General features: G+C 35.6%; 2 protein-coding genes across 12 annotated transcripts in view; one reads left to right on the top strand and one right to left on the bottom strand.

Annotated features, from left to right (window-relative positions):
• HEATR5A (HEAT repeat containing 5A) overlaps positions 1-26129 on the bottom strand; it is a 126740-nt gene that overhangs the window by 10512 nt on the left and 90099 nt on the right. For 9 of the 11 annotated variants that reach the window (XR_014021884.1, XM_081293446.1, XM_081293451.1 and 6 more), the window contains 10 exons: positions 22933-23112; positions 18994-19233; positions 16564-16745; positions 15148-15216; positions 12795-12974; positions 10270-10492; positions 8245-8493; positions 4429-4556; positions 2821-2968; positions 682-954 (listed from right to left, as the gene is read on the bottom strand). Coding sequence is in view for 10 of the 11 variants with exons in the window: in XM_081293446.1 (XP_081149572.1) it covers positions 682-954; positions 2821-2968; positions 4429-4556; positions 8245-8493; positions 10270-10492; positions 12795-12974; positions 15148-15216; positions 16564-16745; positions 18994-19233; positions 22933-23112 (1872 nt within the window). In the remaining variant the exon portion in view is untranslated. The remainder of the gene's footprint in view (positions 1-681; positions 955-2820; positions 2969-4428; positions 4557-8244; positions 8494-10269; positions 10493-12794; positions 12975-15147; positions 15217-16563; positions 16746-18993; positions 19234-22932; positions 23113-26129) is intronic. The other 2 variants (XM_081293453.1, XM_081293454.1) reach the window with 2 other exon arrangements.
• The window catches only part of AP4S1 (adaptor related protein complex 4 subunit sigma 1), a 263488-nt gene that overhangs the window by 198902 nt on the left and 38457 nt on the right, over positions 1-26129 (top strand). The window lies entirely within an intron of this gene.

The raw sequence follows: 26129 nt of genomic DNA, 5'->3' as shown, positions 1-26129 counted from the left end.
TATGGGATAGAGTAATTTTGGATCAAGGAATAGCATGGATAACAGCACAGAACAAGGATGAACACAAATACGTCTGGGTTTAGGATTTCCACAGAAGCAATCAGGCAAAGGAAGTAACTCCTTAGTAAGGCCTGAAGCAACTTAGTGAGATCCTGTCTCAATATAAAAAATAAAAAAGGACTGGGATGTGGCTCAGTAGTTAAGTGGCCCTGGTTCAATTCTTGTTACCAAAAAAAAAAAAAAAAAAAAAAAAAAAAAAAAAAGCAACAGCTCAGTAGAGCTATGTGGAAAGTCTTAAATCCTGTGTTAAGGTATATAAGGCTGGGGACAGAGCTCAGTGGTGGAGCACTTTCCTAGCTTGTGTGTGAGGTCTTGGTTCAATCCTCCTGCCTCCACACACAAACAAGAGGAGGAAGAGGAGAAGGGCCAGGTGCAGTAGTGCATGCCTATAGTCCCAGGGGCTTGGGAGGATGAGGCAGGAGGATTATGAGTTCAAAGTCAGCCTTAGCAAATTCAGCGAGGCTCTAAGCAACTTAGTGAGACCCAGTCTCTAAATAAAATATAAAAAGGTCTGGGAATGTGGCTCAGTGGTTAAACCCCCTTAGTTTCAATCCCTGGCATTCCCTCCCCCCCCAAAAAAAAGAGGAGGAAGAGGAAAAGATTAGCAACTAAATTCCATACCTTCAGGAGAGCACACTGCAGGAAGTTCAGAGATGATAACCAATGCAGCCGAAACCAATCTACTTCCATCTTCTGACAGTATTTGTGGCTTTGAAGCTTTTACTCCTGAGCTACCTGTCAATTTAGGATTTAGTTCTGGGAGCTGTCTAACAAGAATGCATACACACAATTCAAGTGTTGCAAAAACCAAGGACTTCCCAGGCACAAGTCCTCCGGTGTCTTTTCCCTCTCCAAACTCTGGTAGGGTTTCCTTTTCTGCAGCCCCATCATCAACTAAAAAACAGGAAAAACAGAGTTTAGTAAATAATTTGTGCCAGCTTTATTTCTGGTAGATGACAATTTAATTCCTTTCTGTATAGGTAACATATTCTTTTTAACCTTTATTTATTTATTTATTTTTATGTGGTGTTGAGGAATGAATTCAGTGCCTCACATGTGCTAGGCAAGTGTTCTACCACTTAGCTACAATCCCAGCCCCTAGGTAACATATTTTATAGCTAGTCTTGGGTATTAAAAAAGTTATGTCTACCACGCGGCCTGCGCAGTGGTTTCATTAATGAGGTTCTAGGCATTAAGTTAGTTAGAAGAGATCAAAATAAAACACACAAACCAGTACCTTATTTTACATTGCTAGGTCGGAGATGGCTCGCCTCCCTGGTTCCCGCCTCCAGCCGCCCAGCAGGGCAGCGAGGATTACTCTGGGCTAGCAGGAGAGAGAGAGAGCGAACACGCCTGGGAGTAGCCTTTTATTAGGGGAACAAGAAATTCAGGGGAGAATTCCATCCAATGAAGGTTGAGGGGGGGCTGCACTCCAAGGTCAGGGTCAGTGATTGGGTCTCCGGGGTCAGTGGTCACGCACACCCCCACACGGATGGGCTCTCTCATCAGGAGAGGGTCGGGAAAGCTCCGACACAGCCAGAGCGCCTCAGGCCCTTAACGGGAGTCACCCAATCACGTGTCAGAATGGCTCTCCACAGTTATGGATAAAAAAAATCCTTACAACCTTGTCAGCCCTTATATATTGCCTATTAAACCTCTTTCCATTAAGAATGTGAATATGGCCAAGCGTGTTGGCGCACACTTTTAATCCCAGCAGCTCAGGAGACTGAGGCAGGAAATCTCAAGTCCAAAACCAGCCTCAGCAACTTCACGAGGTGGTAAGCAGCTCAGTGAGACTCTATCTTTAAATAAAATACAAAATAGGGCTGGGGATATGGCTCAATGGTCAAGTGCTGGAGCGCTAACAATGAGTTTGTCACCTGAGGTACTGGTAGTGGCGTTTTTTTTTGGGGGGGGGGTACAGGGGACTGAACCCAGAGGCACTTAATTACTGAGGCACATTTCCAGCCATTTTTTTTTTTTTTAAATTTTGAGACAGGGTCTCCGTAAGTTGCTTAGGGCTTCACTAAGTTGTTGAGCCTGGCTTTGAACTTGGAATCCTCCTGCCTCAGTCTCCTGAGTCCGTGGGATTACAGGTGTGGGTCACCACACCTGGCTATGATTATATGGAATTTTCTAATATATGTAGAAATCAATTGAATGGAAGGAGATTCTATGGTCAAATGAAATCTTAAAGGACAAATCTAACAAAGTCATGTTGGACGTGTAAACAACAGTTTGTGTACCCAAGACATTAATAATTCTTTCCATGTACACTGGTGCAACTAAAACAAACACTCTAGCAGTATAAGGGACTTTTTTCCTCCCAAGTTTTGTTAAAGTTCTCTCTCTCTTTTGATACCCGGGATTGAACTCAGGGGCATTTAACCACTAAGCCACATTATCAGTCCTTTTCTGTGTTTTATTTAGAGACAGGGTCTCACTGATTTGCTTAGGGCCTCACTAAATTGCTGAAACTGGCTTTGAACTCAAAATTCTCCTGCTCAGTCTCCAGAGCCACTGGGATTATAGATGTACACCACTGTGCCTGGCTAAAGTTCTCTTTTTCCCAAAGAATAATGGCTTGACTACTGACAATATCCAAGCTAACATGAAGAAGAGAATGAGAGGATTTAAAGCCATGTCTATAGATACTCAATTTTTATCCTATACACAATATATTATCAAGACTACATAAAGTAATACTTTAAAAGTTAATGATGCTATGTGATTCATTTGGCATTAAGGGTTAACACTTACCTTCTGCGCTTCGTCTTTTCTCCTTCACGTGTTCTTGAGCAGCACAGATAATCTGCCTTACCACTTCAAGTGAAGCCAATTGAATGGAAGGTGATTCTCTGGTTAAAATTACTCGATGCAGCACATTCAGCAACTCAATACCCAAATCCTATCATAGAAAACAAGTAGTGGATAGGATATTATATATCATTGTGTTTTGTTTTCGGTAAAATATACCAGTGTTAAACGTCATTTTGACAAAATTCAGAAAAAGAGAATATGACATATTGCTTATAAAAAATAAGGATGTTAGTGTAATAAAGTTACAAACAATATTAAACCAACTCCAGACTGTTTTGTCCAATCTTTGTGGGAGATGGTACTATGACAAAAGATCATTTCCACATACGTCCTAAACTGGGAAAAATGGAAAGGAAATTTCCAAAACAAGATAGGAAACCTAACTAAAGAACACAAAGGCTGACATGTAGATTATTAAATTTACATTAAAGTTTCTACTAATAATGAAGAATGAAGGAGAGGTAGAGCGTTAAAATGGATCTTTTTTTTTTTTTTTGAGAGAGGGGGACAGAGAGAGAGAGAGAGAGAGAGAATTTTTAAAAAATATTTATTTATATTTTTTAGTTTTCAGCAGACACAACATCTTTGTTTGTATGTGGTGCTGAGGATCGAACCCGGGCCGCACGCATGCCAGGCGAGCGTGCTACCGCTTGAGCCACATCCTCAACCCCTGGATCTCTTTTTTTAAAGAATAAAATAAACTGCAGAGATACTATTTCATTTCTCCTTCTCTTTTTTATTACTTACTCTGATTGCTTTCCTTTATATTTGAAAATAATAGAGTAAATCTGTCATTATAACACTTGTTTTAATAGAGAAAACCACACAGAGTTTATGATTTACTTATGTCCAACTCAATTCTGGTAAGAACCTGCTAATGTTTTAAACCTAGCAAATCATAGTATTAAATAATAGTCTACGTAGAGAGGAAATCAGATCTCCTGTTTACCTTAACACCTGAGTCAATGGCAATAAAATTAATATACTGGATAATACATGAAGCTAACAGTGCCTGCTGAATGCATATTTACCCTTGAGAGAAGCAGCAAAAAAAGAGTCACACTTTGTATAGCAATTATTTTACCACGGCCACAACTCCACCTACAGGCTAGACAACAGTCTCTTGAAAAGACCTGGTAGGAGAACTTGCCAACAAGAATACTTTAAAATGGATAGTAACTATAAGACCCAATCAGATACTTTCTTGGGAAAATTGAACATAAGATACAAGTGAATGCAAAAATTGGGGTTCACAGAAACAGAGCAAAGAAAGAATACCATGTATACCTAGCAGTTACTGTCCTGGACAATTCAATATGGAACCTTCCTATCACTGCAAAAAGCAGAGACCGAAGTGGCAGCCAGAAGTATGATAGCTCCTGGGTCATCACACATGCTGATGGCATTCTGGTTCCAAGGCCCAGCTGTGCCTTGTAATCTTAAATGACTTCTCTTTTTACTTTTGTGTTAATTTCTGCTTACTGTAGTAATCTGAACATATTTGTATTCCTTGAGATCTACAGAAGCCCCCCCAAAATGAGAAATCACCTGATCACTGCCAATTTTAGATCTGGGCCAAGGAACATCTAAAAGGGCTTGTAATGCATGTAAACATGCAGTAATACTTTCCATGGTTGCATCTGAGCGCAATGAACATAGAAATTCCACACTGATTCCTATAGGAAGCAAAAAGAGAAGGAGGCCGCTTTTGAGATTCTTACATCATGAAGTTAAATAATATCCTGTTTTTTTATAAGATACAAATAAACTTAGCAAAAAGGTAGTACAAATTAAATTACAATGACTTTAAGACCAAAACCCATAAATTAATAATGTTAAGTCTCTTAAATTTTGTTATCTATATATACACAAAGAATAATTTCAACTAGGCTTGTGTACAATTTGCTTAATTGCTATTAAGTTGTTCAAAGATGCACAAATTACAATAAAATTGTATTAGGGAAGTTAGTATGTAGAACTTCACAACTCTATTTTGACTAAAATTTGAGTGATTATCATGTATCAGGCACTATACTTTGCATATATCATTTTACTCAATTTTCATAATATGAAATGAAGTAGGTACTATTATTACTACTTTTTTCTTTTTTTTTTTTTCTTTTCCAGTGCTGGGGATCAAACCTAGGGCCTTGCACATGCTAGACAAGCATTCTCCCACTGAGCCACATCCCCCAAAACTATAAAGTTTTTTATTTTTTAGTCTAGACAGACACAATGCTTTTACTTAATTCATTTATTTTTATGTGGTGCTGAGGATTGAACCCAGTGTCTTACAAGTGCCAAGAGAATGCTCTACTATTGAGCCATACCCTAGCCCTAAAGTCTATTTTTAAAAAGCTCTCATCCTAAGGCAATTGGAAACAAAAGAAAATTATTTTTGGGGGGTGGTAGAGATTGAACCTAGGGCCTTGCACATGCTAAGTACATTTTCTTCCATCAAGCTATCCCAGCCACTAGAAACAATGTTTTTAAATTAAAATTTTTTTTAGTTGTAGATGGACACAACAGTTTTATTTTGTTTTATTTATTTATGTGGTGATGAGGATTGAACCTAGTGCCCCACACATGCAGGGCAAGTACTCTACCACCGAGCCACACCCAGCCCCCCAGAAACAATTTTTATTTATTTATTTATTTTTAGCTGTCAATGAACCTTTTTTTAAATTTATTTACATATGGTGCTGAGGATCAAACCCAGTGCCTCACACATGCTAGGCAAGCACTCTACCACTGAGTCACAACCCCACCCCTTAGAAAAGTTTTTAATAGGCTCAAGGATATAGGAATCTAGTCGTTTCTGACCTGGGAATAAAAAAATAACAGCTATGAATCACAAATCTACTTCATTTAATCATTTACCTTTATAACTCATTTTCTTTCTTTTTTTTTTTTTTGAGAGAGAGAGAGAGAGAGAGAGAGAGAGAGAGAGAGAGAGAATTTTTTAATATTTATTTATTTTTTTTAGTTTTCAGCGGACACAACATCTTTGTATGTGGTGCCCGAGGATCGAACCCGGGCCGCACGCATGCCAGGCGAGCGCACTACCGCTTGAGCCACATCCCCAGCCCCTATAACTTATTTTCATTTCATCAATAATCTGGATTGAACTTAGAGTTTGTTTCCTTAGAACTACATTAAATATGAAAAATTATTTCATTTATTCAAGAAACTGTGTTATCTTAGATACCTCACTTTTTTTCCCCATTTTTTTTATAGGTATCTCCTGTTCTGCTTTTTTTAAAAAAATAAATTTATTTATTTATTCTAATTAGGTTTATATGACAGCAGAATGCATTTTGATTCACTGTACACAACTGCAGCACAACTTTTCATTTCTCTGGGTATACACACAATATAGTGTCGCACCATATGTGCAGTCATACAAGTACCTAGGGTAATGATGTCCAACTCATTCCACCATTTTTCCTGCCCCATGCCTCCTCCCCTTTGCCCAATTACAGTTCCTCCATTTTTCCCATTCTCCCCATCTGCCCCATTATGGCTCAGCATCAACTTATCAGAGAGAAAGACACCTCACTTTTTTTTTTAAAAAGTATGTTTGTCAATGGATATATTTTTAAAATTTTATTTATTTCTATTTATGTGGTGCTGAGGATTAAAACCAGGGCCTAATACATGTGAGGCAAGCACTCTACCACCGAGCCACTACTCCAGCCCCAAAACACCTCACTTTTAAATGAAGTTCTGGTACAACATTTGCTTAGGCCCCAGGTTCAATCCCAGCAACATCACCAAATAAAAAATAAAATCAGTTCTGGGAAAGCTAAATAATGGATTAATTAAACTTCATGAATCTAAAAATCTTACTGATTTTTTTTTGTCTTTGGTACTTGGAGTTGAACTCAGGGCCATTCAACCATTGAGCCACATTCCCAGCCCTATTTTGTATTTTATTTAGAGACAGGGTCTTACTGAGTTGCCTAGTGCCTCACTTTTGCTGAGGATGACTTTGAACTCGAGATCTTCTTGCCTCAGCTGCTGGGATTCTAGGCATGCATCATTGCGCCCAGCAAGCTTGCTTTCTTAAAATTTGAAATTGTTGAGAACAGGGAATTGTCCCTCGTAATATTGCTATTTTTAATGTATATAGTGAGAAATTCAGAACATTTGTAGCTATGACATGGAGCTTTTAAAAATCACGTGGAAAGAATGACGTTTTTTCATACAAAAATTACTATAATTTATTTGACTGGATACTGAAGCCAACTTACAACAGAATTCTAGACTTAATATAATAAAGTTTTTAATTTTATAAAATATATACAAATTTACCCAGTGACATCAAAGTTCTCACTGATACTTAACAATGAGGTGACAGTCACAAGAAGAGACAGGCAATAAGGTACAACTGAAGAATAACCCCTGGGCCGGGGTATGGTGGCACATGCCTGTAAACCCAGCAGCTTGCAAGGCTGAGGCAGGAGGATCATGAGTTAAAACTCAGTCTCAGCAAAAGCAAGGCATCAAGCAACTCAGTGAGACCTTGTATCTAAATAAAATACAAAATATGGCCAGTTGTGGCTCAGTAGCCAAGTGCCCAAGTTCAATCCCTGGGACCCCCCTGCCAAAAAAAGAGTAACCCCTCTGGAAGTGCTGGGAAGGAATACTGCCCAAATTATATTGTTATATTATATGCATATTTGAAAACAACAACAAATCCCATCATATGTACAATATAATGTGCCAATAGAAAATATGGAAAGGAGAAGAAAAAAGAGAATAACTCCTCTATGTGGCAAAGCATAGTACAAGGCTTAATTTGGACAGAAAAATAACAAAACAACAACAACAACAACAACAAAAAGACAAAGATTTGATGGGCGTGGTGGCACATGCCTGGAATCCCAGAGGCTCAGGAGGTTAAGGCAAGAGGATTGCAAGTTTGATGTCAACCTTAGCAACTTAGTGAGGTCCTGTCTCAAAATTTAAAAAAAGGCTGGGTATGTGGTTCAGTGGTTAAGTGTACCTGGGTTCAATACCTAGTACCAAAAATAAATAAAATTTAAAAATTAAAAAACAAAAAACCAAAAACTTGGGGGCTGGGGTTGTGACTCAGTGGTAGAGGGCTTAACTAGCATATGTGAGGCATTGGATTCGATTACCACTGCATATAAAATAAATGTCCATCAACAACTATACACACACACACAATAAATAAATAAATAAACTTGTAGTTTATAAACAAAATTGATATTTACTTTTCTTCCTTCTCTCCTCAAGGAAGAAAAGGGGGAAGGGAAGGGAAGGAGGATGGAAGGGGAAGAAAGAGGAAAAGGAGAAAAACCCCTCTGGCATTGTCATCTTGTAAGCTCTTTTACTCACCTAAAATAAGATGGAATCTATCAGTGTAGACATCCTCAGGGGACTTTACTGTAGCCCCAGATGATGAATCCTGACACATGGAAGTTGGTGTCACAGGCCTTGAGAGATTAGATGCGCCCTCATCTGGGTCAGCAACAACAAAGCCTGTGCTTGTAAGCCACAAGGCTGTAGCATGGAGAATAAGGGCCCAGGAGTTGTAATAATGCATTTTTGCATTTTCACTAGTCTCTGCTGTATAGAAAGCACCACCTAAAGAAAAATAAGTTAAAAAAGAGGGAATCAAACTGTTTCAGGATAAATAAAAGATTAGTTTACAATACATTTTCTCTTTTCTCTGTTTCAAGATAAAGACCATTTCTATCACTTGCAAAATTCACTCATCCATCCTTTTCTATCAGTTCCCTCAAGTCCCAAGGAAGTTACTTTCTGATTGTTATTTTTTTCGTACTGGGGATTGAACCAAGGGTGCTTAACCCCTGAGCCACATCCCCAGCCCTTTTTTATATTTTATTTAGAGACAGGGTCTCACTAAATTTCTTAGGGCCTCATTAAGTTTCTGAGGCTGGCTTGGAACTCGCAATCCTCCCGCCTGAGTCTCCGGAGCTGCTGGGATTACAGGAATGCACCACTGAATCTGGCTTTACTTTCTAATTTTTATCAGGATAGGTGAGTTTTGCTTGTTCTTAGATTTTATATAAATGAAATCATATCTACAGTATGTATGTGTCTGTAATAGACTTATGCTGCCTTACAACATATTTAGAGATTCATTCATGCTGCTATACTATCAAAAATACGTATTTATACACATACATATACATATTCCTTCTCCCCTTGTACCAAAGATTGAATTCAGGGGCACTCTACCACTAAACTACATCCCAAATCAGCGCCTCTCCCCACTTTTTCTTTTTTTGTGGTGCTGAGGATTGAACCCAAGGCCTTGTGCATGCAAGGCAAGCACTCTACCAACTGAGCTATAGCCCCATCCCCCAAATCAGCCCTTTTTTATTATTTGTTTTGAGACAGGCTCTTGCTAAATACTCTAACATTTCTTTGTGTTAAATACCATCAAAATTCTAATAGAACTCAACAGGCTGAATCTAAAATACATATCATGAAATAAAGAGACAATAACAGCCAAGATGCTTTGAGATAACATTAGGAAGAGTAAGAGTGGCTACCAGATATCCAACACATAAAATGGCATTACTAACTTACTATAAAATTAGATTCCTATCTCCTTCCACACTTACACATTCAGTTTAACTAAAGTTTAAAATGTAAAAGGAAAAAAAAAGTTTTTTTTTGGTGCTGGGGATCCCCCCAGGGCTTCATGTATGCTAATTATAGCACTCTACCACTGAGTCACATTCCCAGCCCTAAAAGGCAAAACTTTAAAGCTGATAGGTCTTATTCAGGTATCAGGTAATATACAAAAACACAAACCATAAGTGACTGATAATTAATTTTAAAGACATAAAAGGACAAGCTAAAGATTGAGAAAATATGTATAAGACACACACTACAAAGGAGCAGTATTAAAATGTATATAAAAGGATTAATGAATCAGTAAGAAAGGGACAAACACCAAAGAGAAAACAGGCAAAGAAAAGATTATGATTAGGATATTTATGGAAAAAGCAACTTACAGAGACTATAAATATACAAAAAAGATCATCAAAGGAATAAAAAACAATGAAATACTATTTTATAATCATAATGATAATATATCATGTTGGGAAGGTGGAAAGAAATAGAAACATGTTGTTGGTGGGCATACAAAATGGTTATAATCACTTCAGAAAGTGATTTGGCAATACCTTATGAGGTGATATGCATGACTTATGACCTCAGGAATGAACTCCTGGGTGTCTATTCTGAAGCAACTCTTGGAGACTTATCCTGTGAATGAAAATTGTTCTGAGGAAAATGCATCAGATAAACGTTATCTGCTAAAGAAGAAGTTTTGGAAATGTTAGTTATTGTCACTCTAGGAAATACCTAATTATTTTACTTCCTTACCATCAACAGGAAGTTGGGAAGCAAATTCTGAAGGCAAAGTTAAAAGAGCAAAATCCTGAAGTGCAGCAAGCCAGAGTCTGCTTAGTGTGTCAAGATCTGTGTAGACCAAGTCAAGCAGTCCATACGATGAATTTGACCCATTTCTGACACTCTCTTCTGAATAGCTGGTAGTTTTCAAAGTTTGCTTGTTGTTTTTATGTCTTTGCACAGCAATTATGTAGACCTGTTAAAGATTAATTTATAAACAGTAAAATCTTGTGTCTGATGAAAAGGTGAGCATAATGAATTTGAAAAGTATTGTAATATACAGAGGCATACATGTGTAACCACACACACAAAACTGGGGTAAAAAGATACACCTGGTGAATAGGCTACCACTGTGTACTTAAAAAAACATGATAGCTACAAATAATTTTTCATAGCACTCTTTCTCACTAAGCCGGGTAATGGATGAATCTCAAAATATGGCTTCAGGCAGCTATCTCTGAACTGAAAAGCTGAAATACTGAAAATGTTTTCATTAAAATTCATTTACATAAATGGATTTATTTTTATTTATTTATTTTTTTAGAGAGAGAGAGGAGGGGGGGGAGAGTTTTAAGATTTATTTTTTAGTTTTTGGTGGACACAACATCTTTGTTTGTATGTGGTGCTGAGGATCGAACCTGGGCCACATGCATGCCAGGCGAGCGCTTGAGCCACATCTCCAGCCCCCATAAATGGATTTAACATGGATCACAGAATGGTAAACAATTAACATTGTACATAACATATATAACATGTACTGTCCCTTTACCGGCAACACTAAAAAAAATCTGAAAAATATAAGTTCATGATAAACTAATCTAGTGGCAAAACTGACTTAATTCACGTATAATGTCTAGATAGAATGCAGTACAAATACAAAAAATTGTAATATAGATATACTAATGTGTTTGATTATAGAGTCTATGGAATTGCCCCAGACTTCTCAGATGGAGACACAGAATATATACCATAATAGTTTCTTAAAATCCTCCAAATTCTGAATTCCAGATATATCTGGCTCTAAGGATTTCAGATGAAGAATTATGGACTTCAGTTTCATAGAATGTGGGTTAGTCTTTATTTTACTGAGGAAAGAATAAGAGGAGTTAATGGGCTTAATCAAGAGCCCACAGACTTAAATTATTATAAATAACACCAATGAGCAAAGACTTCTTTCTGTTTTTTTTTTTTTTCTTTTTTTTTTGGTATTGGGAATTGAACCCACTGCGCTACATTCCCAACCCTTTCTATTTTTTACTTTCGGGCAGGGTCTCAACAAGTTGCTTAGGGCCTCATTAAGTTGCTGAAGGTGGCCTCAAACTTGTGATCCTTCTGCCTTAGCCTCCTGGTCTGCTGGGATTACAGGCGTGTGCCACTGTGCCTACTCCAAAGACTTATTTATAAAATAGGTTACAGAATTTGTTTTCTCTAGGAAAATCATATGCTTTCAAAGCATAAAAAGTTGACTGTTAAAGACACTTAGATCCAGTTACTAAATGTAGGCAGAACTACTTCCTAACCAAAGTCTTGTCAACAGTAAATGACAACAAACATTGAGAGTTTACAACCTTAAGGCTTAAAATAGCACTATTGGAGAAAACCCTTTTGTACAGTTGGCTAATTTTCTGAGTTGCAATCTGATTTCATATATTCATTAAAATGATACATAAACCAAGACTAGCCATGTTTGATAACTATTCAAGCTGGTTTATATGTATATTCATTATACTATTCTGTCTGCTTTTGTGTATGTTAAAATTTCCATAGTAAACTAACAAATGATATAACTTTGCTCCTGATTAGAAATTAAATAAATATAAAGTAAATATATTATTATAAGATTCCTTTATTCTTAAAAATGAGTGACTGCTACTTAGTATCTGAATGTCATTCTATGAAAGAGCATTAACAAACATTAAAGTATGTGTTATAGAGTTGACAGAACATACAAGCAGTTGCATATATTCAAGAACTGACTTCAATAAAAGTTTATTTTCATTGACTATTAGGACCTTTCTCTGGTTCATAATTGTTCCTGCTTAAAGCAGCAGACAATGAGGACTCTTTTTTCTGTGTGGTGGATCAAACCCCCCTTGTACATAGGTAAGAGAATTATTACTGAATTTTGATCAAAATGTTAATTAACATATAAGTAAATGTCATGTTGGAAGTCTTTTTTTTTTTTACAGTTAACTTTTTTTTTTTTTTGGTACTGGGGATAGAACTAAGGGGTCCTTAACAACTGAGCCATATCCCTAGCCCTTTTAACTTTTTATTTTGACACAGGGTCTTGCTAAGTTGCTTAGAGACTCATTAAATTGCTGAGGATGGCCTCAATCTTGTAATCCTCCTGCTTCAGTCTTTCAAGTTCCTGGGATTACAGGTGTGCACCACCATGCCTGGAGATTTACTGTTTCATAAAAGTTAATTTCAGTTGATATCCTAAGGTGTTTATTAATAAATTCCAAAATTCCAGTTACAAATTAAAAAGTACTAACCTCTGCCCAGGCTTTTAAAACAGCTAAGATCTCCATGGTAGAAGCACTTTCATTATATAAGTGACTTAGAGCTTCTTTTCCAGCCTGTATTTTTGTTAATGATGAAACCAGCAACTGATGAACTCTTCGGAGATCACTAAGGTCACTTACAACTCCACTTGCTATCCAGGCACTGCAAACCTGGTTTTTGAGAAAATCAAAAGTTAGATTTAAAAATAAATATTTCTCTTGTGAGTTTAGCAGAGCTCAATGGCATATCAGGAATCTAGTCACTGAAACCATCTTGTCATTGATATACACAATAGAATACAGCTGGTAACAGTGATCAAAGTCAGCACTTCAAAAGGGAAGGAAGTGTAAGCCAGGAAATCAATGCAACTTAATAAACAAAAGTGCTGCTTCGTAAATAAATTGAAGAATTTTAGATGTTACTAGTTTGGAAAAATGAAACTATGAAATCATGTCTTAATGCTTGGATTAACATTTTTAATTAAATCTTAATCTTGACTACTTCATCTCTCTATTTAAAACTAGACATTGTGTGGTACTGTAACTTGATTAAAAGATAAAGTACTTAACATACAAAACTCCAATGAAGAACTTTTTGGGTTGCCGTGGATTGAACCCAGGGCCTTATACATGCTTGACAAATGCTCTACCAGAGTTACATCCCAAGACTCCAATGAATTTTGATTCTTTTGATGAAAATATATTTTTTTAATACTTATTTTTTAGTTGCAGTTGGACACAATACCTTTATTTATTTATTTTTATGTGGTGCTGAGGATGGAACCCAGGGCCTTGCACACGCTAGGCGGGCACTCTACCACTGAAGAACAACCGCAACTCTGTATTTTTAATTTTAAAAACAAAATTTATTCATAATTCTGCAATGCAGAAACTTTACTAAATTATCAGGCGTTGTCTATGTTTTTTTTTCCAGGTATCATGGTACTTCTCTTTTTCTAGAAGAAATTCATTTGCTCCCCTTCATACACAGGTGGTCCCTGACTTATCATGGTTCAACCTAATGTTTTTTTGACTTTACAATGATACAAAGGTGATATGTATGCATCAGTAGAAACTGTACTTTGAATTTTGACCTTTTCCTGGGCTAGTGATATGCACAACACTAGCCCTCATGATGCTGGGTAGCAGCAGGGAGCCATAGCTCCTAGTCAGTTTCACAGTAGTGAGATTTACTCCGTAAATCAACTGGCACTCTACATCTATGATATTTGGTAGGCTACGTATGTTAAATACATATTCTATTTACGGTATTTCAGCTTATGATATGTTTATCAATATGCAAACCCACTGGAAGTTGAGGAGCGTCTGTATTACTTTTTGTCTCACTTCACAGAAGATTTCAAGTAGTTTATAATAAGAACACATATAATGAAGTGATGACAAATTAGAGACTCAGTACAATATTTTGTACAGTTCTCTGATTATTGAAGGCACTCAAAGTTTTGTAAATACAATCTGTAAAAGAAAGCTGAGGCACTAGGGTGCAGTTCAATGTTAGAGTGTGTGCTCAGGTAGCATGCATGAGGCCCTGGGTTCAATCCCCAGCACCTGATTAAAAATTAGATTTAGAAAAAAGATTAGAAAGAACTGACTAAAATTAGGTTTTTCCATTATGTTTATAATTAATTTATTCATGACAGTCCTGTTTTTAATTATTTTATGTCAAGTGTTTGACAATCCACTTCAAGAAAAGTTTTTAAGACTGTGTATTATATGGCTCTTAGACATATCAAAAAAATGTTCAGCCTCATTTGAAATACCAATTCAATCTCTTATGAGATACCCTTTTTACTCTATCACGTAGATAGAAAAAAGGCTAAGGGTGTAACTTAGTGGTAGAGAGCTTGCCTAGCACGTGCCAGGGTGTGGATTCAATTCAATTTCCAGAACCCTTCCCCCAGTTCCCTCAAAAAAGGACCTATGCAGAAGATCATAATATTTTTAAAAATTTAATCTCTCATTTATAATTTTCTAAAACATTTTTATAACTTTATTATTATTTTTTTTATGTGGTGCTGAGGATTAAACCCAGGGCCTCACACATGCACTCTACCACTGAACCATACTCCTAGCCATAAGATCATAATATTGTAGCAAAAGACCAAAAACCCTATATGTCCATCAATATAAAACTGTTTAAATAAATTATGACATATTCATAGATAGGGTTACCATGCAATTATGAAAAAGGAAAAGGAAGTTCTCTAAACTTAAGAAAAGAAAAATGGTAAGTTGAGATCAATGAGAAGATAACCATGGCTTCAATCACTAACTGATCTGTTTCCTAAGACCATTTTTAAGCTGTGTCTTTTTAACCATTTACCTGACATGCTTTGGCAGTCACATCGGGTGGTGTCTCTGAAGTGAAGGCTGGTCTAAGTGCTGCTCCTACCTGAAGAGAAATTATATGACAAATCAAACATCAATAAGAGAGCACAAGTTCTCCTTTTTAACCTGATTTTAAAATCATGTATTTTTAATAGGTATTATGGCACCTGTTGGTTTTGCCTGCTCTGCATATTTCCCCTTATTTTTAGATAATGGGATTCCTAGTTTTCCTTAGGGGAACTATTTCTCCCCTACCTCGTAGTCCATGTGCTCCAGGGACCCACACCGGTATACTGAAAGCTCTTAAGACTTTTGTTGGGAGTACTGGAAAAGTAGTACTGTCTCTTTAAAAGAACTTGGGTACTGAGAGAGCCATCATTTCCCCCCCCCTTCTCATGATCTGTGCTTTTTATTAACTTTTTAGTCTTAGAACCAACCCTTTCATTTATCAATATCCCATCACTTTAAGCTATCTTCGATATAGTATTCCTGCAATTCAGAACAATGAATTCTGAACTGCAAAAGAGGATTTATTTTTTGCACTTGAGAGTCATCTTAATCTCACTTAGAAAGACAAACCTCAGAATAAAGCCATGCAGAAGACAGTGGAGCCAACTAAAAGATTCCTGACAATAATTTTCCTTTTTCTGCCTAAATGAGTTGTAATTGTATTTCTCCCTTCAATTAAGCTGAATTATAATATTTTAGTCTAATATGACAGTTGCATGTAACTTCAATTCCTTCTTTTTGCTCTCTCCCTAAGTATGCACTAGCATTACTTACTGGGAAAAAGGGATAAGATTGTTTACCAACTAGTGAATTGCTCTGGTCTCCTTAATTGCTAGTTATCACAACTTGCCTCTAAATCATAATGAGAGACATGCTTGGATGAATGCTGTTAGAGGATTATAAGACAGATAAGGATTTTGTTATCTTCCTTTCTCTTTCTAGCTTTTACAATGTACCAGTCAAACACAATCAGTTAAAAAATTATAATTTTTTTTTTAAAAAAGGATGTTAAGTATAACATTCTATTTATTCTAGGAGTAATGATTTAATGTAATCTGGATATTTGGTGTTATATTACTTATTCAGACATTTTGTATAAGATTTCATTTCTGAAATCCTCCACTCCTTCATATTACCAAGGTTTTAATTATGAAAATTAATCCTTAAAGTTATAAAATACCTATTTTATGTACCATTTTGCTTGTACTTGAAACTTTATAAACTAATAGCTGTCAGATTTCTTCCACAAATGTATGTATTTTCTACATGGTGATGATACTGGTGATATGTTAGAAGAGAAATATCCTCACTTATATAATTTGAAAGGTGACATGCAAAATAGTTGTATAGACATTTTATTGTTGTTTTTAATTTAAAAATTTTTCTAAGAGAAAGTGCTTACATTGGCTTGATATTGTTCTAGAATCACATGACCTGGAAACTCTGGTTCTGGAATAGCTGCAAATCGCCGAATAACAACTAACAGTGTTTCAAGGCCAGAAAGACGGAGTTGATCACTGTGATCTGTGGCAGCCATAAAAGCCATGCGAATTAAGTCAGCAAGATGTAACACCAAAAAGTCATCTACAAGATTAAAAAATGCCTTATTAAGAAATAGAATACGCTGGAACTAAGATTTATGATGTGATAATTTTTCTTCCTTAAATTCATAGGATTGGGCTGGGGTTGTGGCTCAACGGCAGAGCGCTTGCCTAGCATGTATGAGGCCCTGGGTTCGATCCTCAGAACCACATGAAAATAAATAAATAAAATAAAGGTACTGTGTCCAACTACAACTAAAAAATAAATATTAAAAAAAATTCATAGGATAGACTTTCTTTTTCGGTAGTTCTTTTTTTTTTGTTTAAATTTTTTTTTAATATTTATTTTTCAGTTTTCGGTGGACACAACATCTTTGTTTGTATGTGGTGCTGAGGATTGAACTCGGGCCGCACGCATGCCAGGTGAGCATGCTACCGCTTTGAGCCACATCCCCAGCCCCTTTTCAGTAGTTCTGATTTGATTTACTGCTTTGTTTTACTCTGCAACAAATTGAGACTTTAAAGCTGAATTTAATATGCTCAAATGCATACACACAAAACTTCAAACCAAATAATTAAATACAGTTATTAAAAAACCAAAAGCAGAATTAGCATCCTTTAAAAGAATGCTAATAGTCTCAATAAATATTTTGTTCAGACTTTCTGATAAAAGTACATTACTTCGTATTTAGGAGACCTTGGGCTTTGATGAATTAAACAGTAATTTATTCTTTTTATATCAAATTGAAGCCAAGGACCTTAATGTTGCTTTAAAAAAAGCTTTGTGGCTGTGCATGGTGGTACATGACTGTAATCCCAGTGACTTGGGAGGCTGAGGCAGGAGGGTCACAAATTTAAGGCAGCCTCAGCAAATTAAGTTACTTAGTGAGATCCTGTCTCAAAACAAAAATTAAAAAGAACTGGGAATGTAGCTCAGTGATAAAGTGCCCCTGGGTTCAACCCCTAATACAAACAACAACAACAACAACAACAACAAAAGCTTTGTGTGACTCTACATGCACCAGATTATCTTATTTTACATATCTTGCTAAATACACAAATCATGGGAATATTAAAAAAATCTCTAGCTATAGAAATTATAAAATTCCTCTTATGACTACAAAACATCCTTTGGTACAAAAGTTTGGGGAGAGGCATTAGAAAATTATTTAGATGTTCCAATAATATTTCTGAACACAGCTAACTTTTACCCAGAATATATCTGAGACTAATTCAAAGAACAAAGTTATAGCTCACATTGGAGAAATGTAGTCGGTGCCAACTACTATTCCATTCTATTATTTTATTTATTTTTGTGGTGCTTGGGATTGAATTCAGGGCCTTTCTCATGCTACATAAGCATTCTCCCACTGAGTCACATCCCCAAGACCTCACTAATATTTTGTTTGGGAGCACAGAAATCAGTAAATATCTATGACATAATAATTCTACACGGATAAATATCTTGCACAATGCTCATCCCAAATAAAAATCTTAAAAGATGCTTGCTTAAAAATAATTAAATCAGGGCTGGGGATGTGGCTCAAGCGGTAGCGCGCTCGCCTGGCATGCGTGCGGCCCGGGTTCGATCCTCAACACCACATACCAACAAAGATGTTGTGTCCGCCGAAAACTAAAAAAAAAAATAAATATTAAAAAAAATAATAATTAAATCAGAGATGTCTAATTCATACTCAAGTGGTGACAGCAACATTCTGCTTTGTAATTCTTTTGTCTAATAAAGAATATTACTAGGTTACTCATAAAAGTGCATTGTGACTTTGAATAATTATATGCTTACATGAATTCTAAAAATCAGACACCAAACCATGAACACATACACATTTGTAGGTAAAAATAAAACTGAACAAAGTCAAAATGATCTTGCAATTAGGCTTAATTTACACTGGTTCAAATATTTTTAGGTAATATTCATGACACTGAAATAAACTATAAGCAAAATTGTTAAAAGTTACAATTCAGAAAATTCATTTTGGGAACTAGCCAACACACGTTACTTCCCAAGAATATGATCATTCTCTATAAACTTAACTCATTGCATGTGCAATCAAAAATGAATGCAAATTTAAGAAGCTTATCATGAAAAATGTATTTAAACATTAAAAAAGGTACTAACCGGTAGCTTACATAAATATTGTAATCAAACTTCATACCTGATTTGGAAGGATAAAAATAATCTTTTGGCTTTATTGTTAAAATATATATGAAAACCATAAGCAGGCAGAATTTCTATGTGTATCTCTTCGTCTTTACATCACTATGCCACTTACTTCTTGAATCCCTTTTTTTCATTTCTTGTGCTAAAGCAATGTCAAAATGTGCACTGCTTGCATTCTCACACTGGTTAATTATCCTACAGACACATTCAGCAGCAAAGACTCTAGTAGCCCATCGGGGATTGGTAAAAGGATGGGGTTTTTCATCACTTCTGGTGGTCAGGACTGAGGCATCATCAAGCTTATGACCTTCTTCCTCTTGCATCGTATCCACACAAGTTATAGTTGCAAAATCTTTTATCAAGGGAAAATACACAGGATTACAATCAATTGGAAGGTATATATTTAAAAAATTTTCATTTGTTCTTTTTAGTTATACATGACAGCAGAATGTATTTTGACCTATTATTCATACATGGAGTATAAATTTCCGTTCTTGTGGTTGTATATGATGTGGAGTTACACTGGTCATGTATTCATATATGAACACAGGAAAAAATGTCTGATTCATTCTGTCTTTCCAATTCCCAACCTTCCTCCCTTCCCTTCATTTTCCTTTGTCTAAACCAAAGTACTTCTATTCCCTGCACCCCTTCTTGTGTGTTAGTATCTGCTTATCAGAGAGAATATTTGGCTTTTGGCTTTTTGAGACTGGCTTATTTCACTTAGCATGATAGTTTCCAGTTCCATCCATTTACTGGGAAATGCCATAATTTAATTTTTATTTATGGCCGAGTAATATTCTATTGTATATATACAAAAGGTATATATATATATATATATATATATATATATATATATATTATATATTATATTAATTTTTTTATTAGTTGCTCAAAACATTACAATGATCTTGACATATCATATATTTGATTCAAATGGGGTACATATTTTTTTTTTTGAGAGAGAGAGAGAGAGAGAGAGAGAGAGAGAGAGAGAATTTTTAATATTTATTTTTAGTTTTTGGCGGACATAACATCTTTATTTGTATGTGGTGCTGAAGATCGAACCCAGGCCGTATGCATGCCAGGCGAGTGTGCTACCACTTGAGCCATATCCCCAGCCCCACAAAAGGTATATTTTTAAGAGAACACAAAAAATGAGTTCAAATGCACACTAGAATTACTATTAATCAAGCATACACTTAAAAAAATCATTTGGTAACGGGGATTGAGCCAAGGGGTCCTTTACCACTGAGCTACATTCCCAAACCTTTATTTTCAAATTTTGTGATAGGTCTTGCCAAGATGCTGAGGCTGGCCTTGAATTGTCAGCCTCCAAAGTCGATGGTATTAAAGGTGTGTGCCACCATGGATGGCAAGCATATACCTTTATAATAACATCGAATAACTATGTATAATAAGTATAGATAACAGTGATGTCTAAAGGAAGTGCTATGAGAGCTGATAATCAAGTTGTTAAAATATACTCAAAGTGAAAAACCAAGTATAATACTAGATAATGCAGTAATTATCAACCCCAAGCCCACAGATGATTAAACTAAAGGAAGCTAAAAATTCTATAGTTGGGAGTATGAGTGGGGTCTACTGCAGAGCTGTTTTTTTAAAAATATTTTTTTAGTTGTAGATGGGCACAATACCTTTATTTTATTTATTTTTATGTGGCGCTGAGGATCGAACTCAGTGCCTTACACATGCTAAGCAAGTGCTCTACCATTGAGCTACTTCTTTACAAAGTTTTAACCAAATCGAGAACTTTTCCACTGCCATAGATGTTAGCATGTGATTTAAAGTCTTTCTGATATTATGGCACAATCTCTGATCTGCTGCAATCCCTCAAATATTTATTACATGTACCCAGTCCCTTGAGCTCTTTTAACATTGGGTCTTTTATTTATTTATTTATTTATTTTATGTGGTGCTGAGGATGGAACCCAGTGCCTCCCAAGTGCTAGGCAAGTGATCTACCATTGAGCCACAACCCCAGCCCCTACAATGCTGGGTCTTTGAATGAACTTAAAGAGATTATCTTAAATACACTAAAAACTATCTGAAAATATTTTTTTTACTAGAGACCCTCTGCTGTCATCTCAAAGTTATGCTTATGGCTGGAACCATAATCAAGTATTGCTTCTTATTTACTGTTAAATTCAACTTAAAATGGAATTAACGCTATCAAACAAACCATCTTGCTCTTCTAAACTATCTTACATGTCAATATTTTTTGGTGTTAAGATAGTAAAGATATCACTAATCAAGTTATGGCAAAGCTATCTTATGACTAAGAAATCAATAGACTGAAAGGTGTTTTCAGGGAGTATAAATGTAAAAATTTTAAAAAGTGAGACACCAAAAAAAAAAAAAAAAAAAAGACCAGTCTAATGTGCACATATAATTTTTTTTTTCCCTAAAGGAAAAGTCCTTGTTAATTCTCAAGTAGTGAGGATAGAAGAGAGCAAGAAAACATGCAGAGCTATGGTTGAAAGAACAGGTATAAATCACTGGAAGAGATGAAGAGAGAATACAAAAAAATTCCAGGAATCATATGGTATCCTTTTCCTTTCACATAATTCAGAGATCAGAACCACATTAAATTATAACATTTATATAACTAAATTGGGCTCTAATGAAACCTAGTGGAAAATTTATGGATTTTAAAGTTATGTAGGCTTAGGCTTGAATTTGTATCATTGGGCAAGGTACTTACCTGTCTAAGCTTTCCTCTTCTGCAAAAAGGAATAATACTGTCTATTTATAGGATGAGTTAAAGGATTAAATCAGATAGAACATATACAGTTCCTGGAATAGAATTGGTTTCTATCTTTTTTCTTCTTCTCATGTATTTCCTCTCTTTAAGTATATACACTTTAAAGAATCAAGTGTACATTCTTATAATTGTCATGTATTAGCAAAGACATTAGGGGAAAAACATTTTATAATACTATTTTATTTTATTTTTATTTTTTTTAAGAGAGAGGGAGAGAGAGGGAGAGAAAGAGAGAATTTTTTTATATTTATTTTTTAGTTTTCGGGGGACACAACATCTTTGTTTGTATGTATGTGGTGCTGAGGATCGAACCCCGGGCCCCACGCATGCCAGGCGAGCGCGCTACTGCTTGAGCCACATCCCCAGCCCTATAATACTATTTTAAATTAACATTACTAAATATGGAGGAATTAGTTTGCTCACTAAGTTTTCTATTAAGTTGATTTGCTGCAATCCCTCAAATATTTATTACATGTACCAAAAAAATAATGGATCCATTATAAGTTAGGTATTTCCTATTATAAATAATGACTCTACTTTTTAACTGTTTGATACAAGAATGTTAAGACAATAAAAACAGAAAAAAAGGGCTGGGGATGTGGCTCAAGCGGTAGCGCGCTCGCCTGGCATGCGTGCGGCCCGGGTTCGATCCTCAGCACCACATACCAACAAAGATGTTGTGTCCGCCGAGAACTAAAAAATAAATATTAAAAATTCTCTCTCTCCTCTCTCACAAAAAAAAAAAAAAAAAAAAAAAAAAAACTGCTGCAAACCCTGGGCTAGGGGCCTCTCAGCATCACCAGTTGCTGTGTGTGCGCGCGGAGGACCGAGTTAGCTCGCAATAAACACCTCTAATTAAAAAAAAAAAAAAAAAAGCAGCCTTAAATACTGTTCAAATTACAGAGAATTCGGGCTGGGGATGTGGCTCAAGCGGTAGCGCGCTCTCCTGGAATGCGTGCGGCCCGGGTTCGATCCTCAGCACCACATACCAACAAAGATGTTGTGTCCCCTGAAAACTAATAAATAAATAAATAAATAAATATTAAAAAAAAATCTCTCTCTCTCTCTCTCCCCTCTCACTCTCTCTTAAAAAAAAAAATTACAGAGAATTCTAAAACATTACAAGTAGAATCTTCAGTTTAAGAAAACAATGACTAGACAACTGTAATTCAAGTAGAAAAAACTAATGAATGGTCAGTGGCAAATAATTTTCTATAGTTTTTACTTTCAATTTTATCATTTCATACGGTAATTACCAGTACTTACCAGCTGATGCAGCAAGTACTTCTTTACAAAGTTTTAACCAAAGAGAGAGTTTTTCCACAGCCATAGATGTTAGCATGTGATTTAAAGTCTCTCTGATATCATGACACAATCTCTGATCTGTCTCTTTGTCTAGTAAGGCCAATAATGCCCCTTCAAGGCCCATTTCTCCAATGTTAGCATCTGACAAGAAGAAAACCGATGATCTAAGTAATACAGAAAACAAAACTGCCATATGAGAAGTACACACATTCAGTAGTTATTAAATATTACTACATAAATATATTTTAAAGAACTATTGTGCCTTAATCTACTGACATTGAATTTAGTTCATAACTGAATTTTGAGATTATTTATGAACCTGTATATTTTTATGTAATGTCACTGAATGATAAGTCTTTAGTAAGAGTTATTAATATTTCTTTTTAAACTAGGTAAATATCACCCAATTAAAGTTCAACACAGCACATATTATTTTATTTTTTCTCTAAAGTTAATTTCAAATCAATAAACATAATCAATGACTTTCCTCATCTTGGTATAAAGGCTCTAAATTTTTCAACATGAGAATACAAAACAAATAAAAAACAATAATTGTAGGAAAATTAATTACTACAGCAAAGCTATTATGAACTATCAACAAATATAAATCACTACACAATATTCTTACGTAAAGTAACAAATCATTTCTAAGAAGAAATATAAGGCTTGATTTATCATCTATTGTCTTTAGTCCTGATAATGTCCCAAATAAATATTCTCTTGAATATTTAATTCATCTAGAACTTATGAAATAATTTAGATGCTAAAGATCATGTTAGCCTGTTTTTTTCAAAAATTTTTTAGTTGTTGATAGACCTTTATTTTATTTATTTATATGCGGTGCTGAGAATCGAACCCAGTGCCTCACACAAGTCACGCAAGTGCGCTACCACTGAGCTACAGTCCCAGCCCTATGCTAGACTGTTTTAAAAGTGGAATTAGTTTTAAAATCAGAAGGAGATGATAGGAATATTTCAGATTAGGAGTCTAAAAGTATGTCTAATAGCTGGACCTGTTGGTGCACATCTATAATCCCAGCCATTGGAGAGGTTGAAGTAAGAGGACCACATGTTTGAGGCCAGCTCCAGCAATTTAGAGAGATCCTGTCTCGAAATAAAACATAAAAAAAGGGGCCAGAATGTAGCTTGGTGGTAGAACATCCCTGGGTTCAATCCTCAATAATACACACACATACACACACACACACACACAAAAGATTTAACAGCTAATGTTATCACATGAGTAATGACTGGATCCTAGATTTGGTTGGGGGGAAAAGGATAGGTAGGAGCCACAAAGGACATTTTTTGTGATAATGGGAGAAATCTGAAGACTATAAGTCTATGATGCTATTAAATCAATGTTTTCTTATGTATATAAATGGGATTTGGTTATGTGAAAGAAATGTCCTTGGGAAATGCAAATTAAAGTATTTAGAATTGAATTGTCAGGTCTGCAGACTGCTTTGAAATGACTGGGGAAAAAATATGTGTGTTGGGCTGGGGTTGTGGCTCAGTGGTAGAGTGCTTGCCTAGCATGTGTGAGGCACTGGGTTTAATCCTAAGCACCACATTAAAACAAAACAAAAAAAAAATAAAGTTATTTAAAAACCTTTGTGTTTATAGACAGAGAACTAAAATAAGTATTATTAAAAAATAAGTGTTACAAAAAAGTAATGAATCTATGTGTTCACTATATGGCTCTTTCAACTTTTCTATGGGTCTGAAAAATTAAAATATTTTAAAAAAAGATTAACACAATTAATTATTTACTATAATTTTAATCAGATAGCTAATTTAACATTTCTAGGAACATGTACTACTAGCATGTTTATATGATTAGAGCCTAAAGCAACAGAAAATACAAATTGAATGTCCCATTGGGGAAAACATCTGACACTATTAGATTAAAATTCTCTGGTTAAAGCTAACAACCATGAATATAGTTTGAATAGTTTTTTTTATTGGTTATTCAAAACATTACAAAACTCTTAACATATCAAATTTCATACATTCGATTCAAGTGGGTTATGAACTCCCATTTTTACCCCAAATACAGATTGCAGAATCACATCAATTACACATCCACATTTTTACATAATGCCATATTAGTAACTGTTGTATTCTGCTACCTTTCCTATCCTCTACTATCCCCCCTCCCCAGAATAGTTTTCAAATGAATTTTGCAACCCTATTTGATGAATAATGTTATCAGTTCAGTCATGCTGACTAATTCAAGTGATCACAAAAGTTTTAATATGATAATAAAACTGCAATTTAAAGAACAGACAGACTATTGAGGGGCTGAGGCTGTAGCTCAGTGGTAGAGCGCTTGCTTTGCACATGTGAGGCACTAGGTTCGATCCTCAGCGCCACAAAAAAATAAATAAAGATACTGTGTCCATCTACAACAAAAAAATATTAAAAAAAAATAAAGAATAGACTATTGAAAGTTGAGCTGGGGTTGTGGCTCAGCGGTAGAGCACTAGCCTGGAGCGTGCAAGGCCCTGGGTTTGATTCTCAGCACCACATAAAAATAAATAAGTAGAAATAAAGGCATTTTGTACAACTAAAAGAAATGAATATTTTAAAAAAACCAGACTATTGAAAGTAAAATACATTATGAAGCTGAAAGCTTTAAGATATTGGATAGCTTTGTGAAGGCTTTGTGACTTTCTAAAAGTATGACAGTATTTTGGAAACTATGCATATGTATATGTGAGACATTATTACTATTTTTGCAGGCTAATAGTTTCTTTGAATTTACATGCAAGTTAGAACATTTTTTTTCTTTCTTTTGGTACTGGAGATTAAACCTAGGGGCATTTAACCACTGAACCACATCCCCATTTCCCACCTCCTCCCCTTTTTAAAATTTTGAGTTAAGGTCTCACTAAGTTGCTCAGGGTCTTGTTAAGTTGTGGGGCTGGCTTTGAACTTATGATCCTCCTGCCTCAGCCTCCCAAGCTGCTGGATTATGGGTGTGAACTACTGCACTTTTGGGTTGGGTGTGGTGGCACACACGCCTGTAATTCCAGCAGCTGGGAAGGCTGAGGCAGGAATATCACAAGTTCAAAGCCAGCCTCAACAAAAGCAAGGTGCTAAGCAACTTGGTGAGACCCTGTCTCTAAATAAAATACAAAATAGGGTCAGGGATGT

The sequence above is a fragment of the Spermophilus citellus genome (genome assembly GCF_964194105.1).
Source record: "Spermophilus citellus genome assembly, chromosome: 4".
NCBI lineage: Eukaryota > Metazoa > Chordata > Mammalia > Rodentia > Sciuridae > Spermophilus > Spermophilus citellus.
Note: the sequence above shows the minus strand (reverse complement) of the source record. Positions and strands in the feature narration are given on the sequence as shown.